The 9,897-nt window shown below is 33.3% G+C and overlaps 1 protein-coding gene across 1 annotated transcript; it reads left to right on the top strand.

Annotated features, from left to right (window-relative positions):
* Positions 4,555–5,136, top strand: LOC104767811 (UDP-glycosyltransferase 71B8-like). The gene has a single exon (XM_010491784.1). It carries the CDS (start codon positions 4,555–4,557, stop codon positions 5,134–5,136), a length of 582 nt encoding a protein of 193 aa, XP_010490086.1.

Raw genomic sequence — 9,897 nt, 5'->3', positions numbered from 1 at the left:
GGGTGTGTATGGGCAGCTAGTTTGTTGTAGAATTCCATGTTTGGTAAGGTGTTCCTTGAACTTGTGGCTTGTGTATTCTCCTCCATTATCTGATCTAAGTACCTTTATTTTGCATTGAAGTGATTAGTATCATAATTTTGAAAGTTAACAAATGCATCAAACACTCTATCTTTAGAAGGTAACAAGGTGATCCATGTGTATTTAGATTTTTCATCAATAAAGGTCACAAAGTACTTGTTATTATCTCTAGATAGGCATGGTGATGTCCATACATCTGAATGTACTAAATCAAAACAATCCTCATAAATAGTGGTAGACTTAGGAAAAATAGACTTGCAATGTTTACCAAGAATACAAGACTCACAACTTGAGTTATCAAAAGAAACATTAGGCAACATTAAATTAAGAGCACGAGAATGGGGATGGCCTAGCCTAGCATGCCACATAGTATCCAAACTAACAACAAAACAAGATTTAAACGAAGTAGAGAGATTTGGAGTTCTTGTCCATAGTAAGTAGTTTGTTCCCTTAAGAACAACTGGTGTAACAATCGGCTTGGAGTTATCCATAGTTAAAGTAAAGAAAGATCGAAGAAGATTTGAGAATAAGAGTTTAATATTAAAAAAAGACGAGTAGTATGATGAGATTAAACGGTAGAGAATCGAAGAACTAGCTCTGATACCATGTTAGAATTAGTGGAAGAGATTGAGAGTTTGAGTAGATTAGAGAGAGTTTAGTGTGTAGAACAAAGAGAATATGGGAGAAGATAAGATTCCATTAGAATATCCTTTTACAACATGTGACTATAACCTTAAATAGAGAACTAAATTAGGGCAACTCCCTTTACAAGAATAGAAACAAACGATGGAGACACTTAGAGAGAGAGAGGAGCGTTCCCAAGGTTTGATAGTGACACCTCCATAGTCAACTTGCTGCGCACCCGTGACTCTTCCTTCTTCTTCTCTCCCAATGGCTAAATAGGAAGGATCTAGAACTCTGGATGGGCTGTTGATGGACCGAACTCCTTTCCCTCTTCTTATGTATCCAAATTATACTCGGCCTTATCGTGGTGTTGTACGGATGTCTGTACCGTACGGACACACCTTCGACCTAAACTTGATCAATAAGTAGTAGCTATGAGGAAATCTGACCTACACCCGGTAATATATTTGATAATTAACATTTTTTTATTTAGTTAATTCAGGTTTAAATTCAATTTAGTATACCTTACAATAAAAATCAGATGTTATTGAGTTATTGTATTTAACATTTTCATATAAATGACCTACATAGTACTATAAAAGTGAACAAAACCACTAGTTTTCATGTGATCATTTATAGCTAACGCTTTATCTTAACAAAATTACTTGTTTTGTTGTGTAATATTTGGGATTTGTAAACAACATGTGTGGTCTTTTGTTGCATCATATATCTTAGATTACATATTTACATGTACATGTAGGTAGCTCATTCTTCTAGTGGTCAGTATGGTGAGGTACTTATCTTCCTTCAATGACTGCATATCATAATTTGGTTATCAGACTTTGTAATATTCTTCTTCATAATGATGATCTCTTAAATTCTTCTCGACGGTTTAACAATATTTGGACGCTTATATTTTCTTATATGCTCAGACCTACCTGATTTGACCAGTTTTTGGTTGTAACACCGTTAACTTGTGTGAATAATGATTTCAACTGTTTGACCTTTCAGTTGAAGAATTACCATAAAGTTCCAGAGCCAATAATTATGTCTACTACCTATGGTACAGTTTTAAGGTCTTATATATTCCGATATGTACATGCATCAATGAAGAGAATTGGATGGTTCATATTTAAGTTTTATATTCTCAGACAATACATAAACCAACATAATTTTTAGAAGTAGGATGAGGCATGCTAGTCATAAAGCATAAGATAGAAAATGAATATTAAGTACAACAAAGAGTTCATAGATTTTTCCTATTCATTTTGAGATCTTCTTGATTTAGGGTTACAGACATTAGGTTTATGTTTAATTGAATTACAGAGAAATTTATATAAACCCACAAAAGTTATGAAACACCAAGTTAGCTATGTCTCATATTTTGAAGGGTTTCACACCAATTTATATAATCATATTGAAAGCAGATACTAAAACATTGAAAGAAAAGCAAAGAGATCTCAGCCTCACCATGTAGATCTATAAACTGTTGATCATCAACGGCTTGCGATGGTAAAAGGCTTTTGTCTAGGATCATATTGTTTACATGCTCTATGATGTGATCAAGGAAACAAAAACTTGAAGTTCTAAGCCTTAATCTGCAATAATCCACGTTTGTCCACATCATTGGAAAGCGTTCTTGCTTTGAGACTCACAAAACATACTAATCAGACTCAATTTCAACTAGAAACTTACTTGAATGATTCGATCTTTAAATGCTCAACGTGATTTGTTGAGATGCATAATGGATTTGTAATGGCAACGATGGCAGTTGAGACTATAGCAGAACAGATTTGAAGGAGATTTTGTATGTGGAGTCGTTTCAAATTTCTATTTGGGTGTATATTGTAGTGAGGAGATGAAATGTGCAAAACGAAGAAAGTTAATAAATAATGATGCTAGATGAATGATCAAAGAAGATTGAAATGCGTTACGAAAAGAAGTTAAGGCAAGAGGATCGATTGATCAAAGAAGATAGAACTAGGGGAATTGTTTCATGATGGAGGCTTGTTATACAAAAATAACTTGCCTACTACTTAGATACTGTACATACCAAGAGCTTATTGGCTTACTATATACTCTCTGTATTCAGCCATTTGTAATAGAGATAAATTGAACCTTATCAAAATTATAGTGAAAAATATTTTTTGGAAAATTTAAGACCATCAAAAGACAATTCTCTGAGCTTGAAATTCTATCAAATACCAAGAAATATGTGTATTGCAACCACTTTTCAAGAGCTAGAATTTGTAAACTGAAAATATATTAAAACTTCAACCTATTACTTATATTAGTTATATATATATATATATATATATATATATATATAGCCAGTTTTAGTTACTTGTTTGGCTCTTCTTAGATAACTAACAAATCAATGAATCATTGTTCGTTGACACAAAATTTTTGTTTCGTGCTGAATCTAAATAAGATAAATTTTAATGATTAATATCCAGCATTATTCTACAATCTAACTAAAGATTTTAGAAATGATTATAATAATATAGAAATTTAATCAACTTTAATTATGTAACTTACAGTTGCATTTATTTAATTGTAACTTTTCGTAAAATATATGTGTTTTTTAAGATTTAACTATTTCATTTTTTATTTTTAGAAGTTGTGTATTTTTATTATAATTATTGGTTGATAAATTTTCACTTAAGATGAAATTTATTTTATTTTTAAAAGTATTTTATCGGAAAATTACATTTACTTATTATAATCATTCGTTTAATATTCTCACTTGCGATCACTTCGTCATAATATTTGTTTATGAATAATATAAATATCAATAACTGTTATGATGTTTGTTCTTTTTTATAATAATTTTTCATACAATATCTTATACTTATAATACATACAAATTTAGAAAAAAAATACATACAAATTATAAGTAGAGTTGTCTCGATTCATTATGAATTTACATTTACTAATTTTTAATTAAAGTTGAGTCTTTTTACCATATTATTTTTTATTATAATTTTTTGTTTTGATGGTTGTGTTTTTTAAACTCACAATTATATATGTTTAATATTTATGAATATTAAACATATATTTTTATTTTATTTTATTTTATTTTAAAGATAATTTTTAATTCTATTATTTAGCATATATTTTTAAATAATTTTAATTTAACTTGTTTTGAAATACTTTCCTCACGACATTGCTTCTAGTAGTATATACAAAATCACTTCTAAATGGGGTTCCACATTATCATATTCTAAATAAATTCTGAATATCTTTGTCATACTCATATAATGTTTGCACAAAAAGAAAAAGATTCGATCAAAATTTCTTCTAGAAGCAGGAAAGAAAAATGTCTACAACAACGCATGGGGTTAATACCAAACCGAGATTTTCGGTTTTTGATTCGAATTCCGTTAAGAGAACATAATTGATCTTCAAGTTTCATATATATATAGTTCGGTTCGGCTGGGTTCTTTCTTTTATAAGACGAACATACTTCATACTTGGAAGCCACGTTCGAAGTTTGATTCCTTTATGTGTGGTGGAGCGGCTTTTTCTCGGCCTCGTATTAATCATAACTTCACAAAAATAGTAGTATACTGTATTAGTATATGGTCACAACAATAATATACATTATTACTATGATTGTCTACTTACTTTGCATGTTTTATACGTGTATACCTTTGATCAGAGTTTGAGATTAACACATCAAACAGTAATAATTGGAGGAAACTTAGGAACAAGTAAATCCATCGATGCCTTGAAAAGTTCAAACGTATCTATTTTTTTTATTTTTCTTTTTATTCCTATAAACAGAGCTAACGATTGAATCAAAAGCAACCGAAAAAAAATAAGAAAAGAGAGAATAAAGAAGAAATAAACATGAAATTTGAGCTAATCTTCGTACCGTATCCTGTTATTGGTCATCTCAGATCAACAGTAGAGATGGCGAAGCTACTAGTGGAGCGAGAAACTCGCCTCTCTATCTCCGTTATCATCCTTCCTCTTCTTTCAGTAGACGACATCAGTACTTCCGCTTATATCTCAGCCCTCGTCGCCACATCCAACGACCGCCTTCACTACGAAGTGATCTCTTGCGAAGATCAAACAACCACCGAGTTACATGTCGAGAACCACATCCCGAGGGTGAAACGTGCCGTTGCAAAACTCGTCGATGGCTACTCAAGTCTACCGGACTCGCCGAGGCTCGCTGGTGTAGTCGTGGACATGTTCTGTACCTCGGTGATAGACGTGGCTAACGAGTTTGGTGTTCCGTGTTACTTGTTTTACACCTCGAACGTTGGGGTTCTCGCACTTGGACTTCACGTCCAGATGTTGTACGATAAAAAGGTATACAATGCCACCGAAACTGATTTTGAGGACTCGGAAGCCTTGTTGGACGTTCCGACACTACAAAAAAATGGGCATGTTGCATCAGTTATTTTGTATCAAATAAATAAATGATTCAAATTTGAATTACTTTTTATGAATGATACAAAAAAATAAAATTTAACATCAATTCAAACAATTGATGCCATCAGTAATCTGATTTACATCAATTCAATATAATTGATATAAATTTATATTAATTTGCATCACTTAAAAATATTGATACAAAATATAGTTTAAAATCACTTAAACAATTGATATAATTTATAATTTATAATAACATCACTTTAAAAAGTTGATACAAATTTACATCAATAAACAGTGATGCTAATTATATGATTTCACATCGATTGTAAAAACCGATACAACTATTTACTTGTTTTATATAGATAAAACAAACTGTTATTTACTCTTAATTTGTATCAATTAAGAAATTTTACACTAATAAAACCAACATGCATAATCATCAGCAAATAAAATGAATAGAAATATATATATTAATTTATTAATTTTTAATCTTTTTCAGTATTTTTAACTCTAATTAAATATCTAGTTACGTTTTTTAATTACAATATATAGTATATATATATATATAGAGAGAGAGAATACTCTTTCAACAGTATGTTTACTGTTTGATTTGGCAATAAATAAATAAAATTAATTACAACCTTAAATCTTTATAATTTTTATTAAAAATTATTTAAGGTTTCTAAATAAAATTAAAACAAGGTTTCTAAATAAAATTAAAACAAATAATTTTTTCTATTGTAAGGTTACGCCAATTTCAACAAATAAAAAAATAAAAAAAAATAAAAAATAAAAAACTCAATTTTGAATTTTGTTTATATATATCTCATGTATATCCTCAATTTCCATTTTAGAAAAGGTGAAAAATATTCTTTAAAACAAATAATTAATATTTTATCACAAAATAAAAATGGCAGTTTATTCTATATATTTTACCACGCAAGAGAGACGCGGATAGACGAGGAAGTGGAAAGGTCTCTCTGCATGGAAGTGCAACGCCACGTGTCACACGATTAAGTGGTTCTCGCCAGGGCCTGAGATGCACACGCGAGTGAGTGAGAGTATGGATAATTTACATGCAAAATTCTTGATATTTGTCAAGCCAAAATCGCCACCCGCCCAGCTAGAGAGTCAAGTGAGAGAACTTATAAATAGCCCTCGTTGCTCTCATTTTCGACACAAAAACTTTCTTAACACCCAAACTCTACCAAAATTTTCTCTCAAACTTTTGAAGAGAAAATCTCTTGATTTTCGACCAAATAGAAGGAAGAATGAGGAGATCTAGAGGAAGGTAGAAGCTAAAGATCAATGGGAGGTGTTGTCAGATTGGCGTGGTGTGGTGAATTCCAAATCAGCCAAGATCTACAAGCTAAGGTGAGTTGAGACTTTGGTTGTAGATGAGTTGTGAGTTGTTGTTGTGTTTTTGTTGAGAGCAAGTTGGAGATCTTGCTTAAGGAGGTGCATTAGCTCTCTAGCTCTTGCATCGGTCTTGTTGTGAAGTTTGTTTCCTTGTTGCATGTAGATCTAGATGATTGCATTTAATCAAGAGTGATTTTTGGGGTTTTTATGCATTCTTGGGGAAGAATGGCATTTTTAAAAATTAGCTGCAAGTGTAAAATTCCTTGCATGCTTAATTTTTGGGAGTTTTGAGAATTTTTTAAGGTGAGAAATATTTTTTAAAAATCAAACTACAAGTGTGAAACGCCATGCATGTTCGATTTGGAATTTTTCTCGATCATGTGGATCGATGGAAAAATTAGTAAAAAAATTTCTTACTTAACTTGGGGTAAAGGAATGGTCATGCATTTTTTAAAAACTTAATTATTTTAAACTTTGCATGAATAGTTGAGGTGGTTAATCCCTTGTAGACCGGTGGAAAAATCAATTCATGAGAGGGGTGAATTTTGGTGAGGCCATACGAGAATCTCTATGACGGAAAAAGCCGCATGAGGGCCCAAAATTGAGAGTAGTTCCTCATGATTTTGATGTGAGAAAAGTCTACGGGATGGGCAGTTTTGGTGAGGCCATGCGAGAATCTCCAAGATGGAAAGAGTCGCATGAGGGCCGCAAAACTTGAGAAAAATATTCCCATGGACTTGATGGAAGATCAGTTCATTGGTGAAATATTTTTGTAAGTCATGCGAGAATCTCCAGGAAGGAAAGAGTCGCATGCATTTGTGAAAATGGGAAGAATTATTAAATTAAAATGTAGAAAATTAAACCTTAAAATTAATTTGGGGTTGGGTGCATATTAGGATTGCATGCATGAGTAGTTAACTTAAGTTGCATGAGTATTTTTTCCTTGCTTCTTAAGTTTCTATGTGATTGTGTGCTGGATTGCTTGCTTGATTGCTTGCTTGTGTGCTTGTTTTCTTGCTTGCTTTGTGTGGTGGTATGTGCCTAATTCTTTGTGTTGATAGACTTAGAATTGAGAGCATGTTCTAGCTAGTGCTTGAGTCAACGTCTCAGTTATTAGCTAGAAGACGATCTTTGTTCCCATCATGTGGTGGGTTTGTCCGGTGAGCTAATCCAGAGGGATCTCATGGCAGGACAACCTTCGGTGTATAGCTAGCTACGAGCCCAAACCGCATGACGATGCAGCTTTGAGTGCCCAGTTGTTTACTTGGAGGTAACAACGCGGAGGATTTGGTTGGCCGGTTGATTGCCTTTGTGGTATCAATGCGGAATGTGTGATTGGGATGGGCCCTAGGATGTGTCGGTGTTCCTTAGGATGTGTTTCCTTAGGATGTGAGGATGGTTCATGGTAGGTCTCAAGCGTTAATGTGGATATCCGTTTGATTGACCTATTGCATGTGAAGACTAGGGTGGTCAAGTTATCTTAATACACTGCTAGTAATTTCCACCTGGTAGTGATTGCGGGTGAAGTGGCGTGGAGGCCTAGTTAGAGAGAAAGTCTAGATGAGTCAAGTGCCTTGATTGTTTCCTAGACTTGATTGCTTGATTGCTTGATTGCTTGCTTGTTATGCTTCCGCATTGCGTGCTTTGATTGGGGTTGTTTGTTTGGGGTAGTTGGATGAGTTAAGATAGCATGCTAGAGGTAGCCCAACTCACTGAGTAATCCTAGATTACTCACTCCCCTCTTTCATCATTTTTCTTGCAGGAAAAGTAAGTGAGTAGAGTTGGACTTAAGAAACCAGATAGGGTGTTTTCGTGTTGTGTTGCAAATCTTTGTTTCTTTCTCATGTTGTTTTATTCGAATGGATCCAACTGATTTTTTCTGAAGTGATTTTGTTGAATGTAAACTTTATATATATATATATATATATAAATAAATAATAAATCAAAATAATTTCTTATATATTTTTGGACAAGTGGAAATGGTACGGTCTAGTCCGGACCAGCACAACGCGGCATATATTCTGAGGGTTGAAAAGCCTAAGGAATGTATGTAGCGGATAGGCGGCTGCCAGTGGACTGGTTGGAGAACCTAATTCGTTGGTGGAACCTTGGCCGGATCGCGAGCAGTTTTCCTCACGTAACGACCTCTGGGTCGGTCCGCGGTTTGTCCGGCCGAGTGACGGACGGTTCGGGGGCGTTACAACCCTTCCCATTACAAAACCATTCTGAAGAATCATCATCTGCAACTAAATGAAACAAACAGATGAATTAAACATTGCACAAACTAGATGATCTCTAAGAAAAGACGATAAACAAAAATCAAAACCTCATATGAACATCACTTGAAACTAATACATATCCTTAAGTTTACAGAAGCTTGTGAGTTCCAAAATTATCGACTGAATGAATAATAATAACAGAAAAAAAAACAAGGGAATATATATTCCGATGAACAAAGCCTACACTAGTTAGGAAAAGACGACAAACTTAAATCTTACTGTTAACAGATTCGCAAAACAAAAATAATCTTACAAACCTTCCTCTCAAGCGCCTCCCGTGTTTCTCTAGATGAAGCTAGCTCAGCTTGCAGCTCCTGCACTTTCCTGATTTATTCCTCCTCCGTTTGCTTCTGTCTCTTTTACATCGAAGCACCAAACGACATGGTCACGGATTCACGAACTCAGAATCGTCAGATCGATCCGAACATAAATCGGATTACTATGGATTTGACACGTATAGTGTCTTAAGGGTTGCTTCTGATGCGTATAGTGTCTTAAGGGTTGTTTCTGATGCTTTGCAGAGAAACGATTCTCTGGTAAATGAATTTTTGTTATTTATTTTTGGAGCATAATAATACTGAGCAACCCATTAAGTTACTCCACTGGAGATGTCCTAAGAGATTCTAGAAGAAAGTATAGCAGATACATTCGTCTTATGTGGCAGTGTGAGTGTTGTGGGTGATTAAAATGATTGGGACTTGTAAAAGTGTTTTTTCTGTCTCTAAATTATATTTACAAAATGGAAGTTCATACTTGCTATTAAAAATTTACTATATTTTATTTAGAATATAATTTGTAGAAATATTAATTTTACAAAATTGTAAAAAACGAAAGTAGATGATATATAAGCTTTACATTTGACCATAGTTAAACTCAACTTAAAATTTAACGATATTACTAAAAACAAGTGTACTAGTGTTCATAATAAGGAGACTATATATAAACCTGAATTGTTGCAATCGAAAATGTGGGAATGACCTGATTTAGCATGTTGATGTTGGCTCATATAGTCGTATCAATTTCGATAATTCTACGGATATACAACATCTTACATGGTCTCGTGTGTAGATAGATTTAATCCTCATCTATCTACAATCGTTGCAATCGATCCTTTTAGTTTATTAGTAGTAATTAGATTAAGGGGACATATGAGGAAGAAGGATCCACATCG

The sequence above is a fragment of the Camelina sativa genome, chromosome 19 (genome assembly GCF_000633955.1).
Source record: "Camelina sativa cultivar DH55 chromosome 19, Cs, whole genome shotgun sequence".
NCBI classification, from domain to species: domain Eukaryota; kingdom Viridiplantae; phylum Streptophyta; class Magnoliopsida; order Brassicales; family Brassicaceae; genus Camelina; species Camelina sativa.
The sequence above is the reverse complement of the archived record's forward strand: the minus strand, read 5'-3'. Positions and strand labels throughout refer to the sequence as shown.

Coding starts and splice junctions, on each gene's coding strand:
- LOC104767811 (XM_010491784.1), top strand. CDS start 4,555: ATGAAATTTGAGCTAATCTTCGTACCGTATCCTGTTATTGGTCATCTC.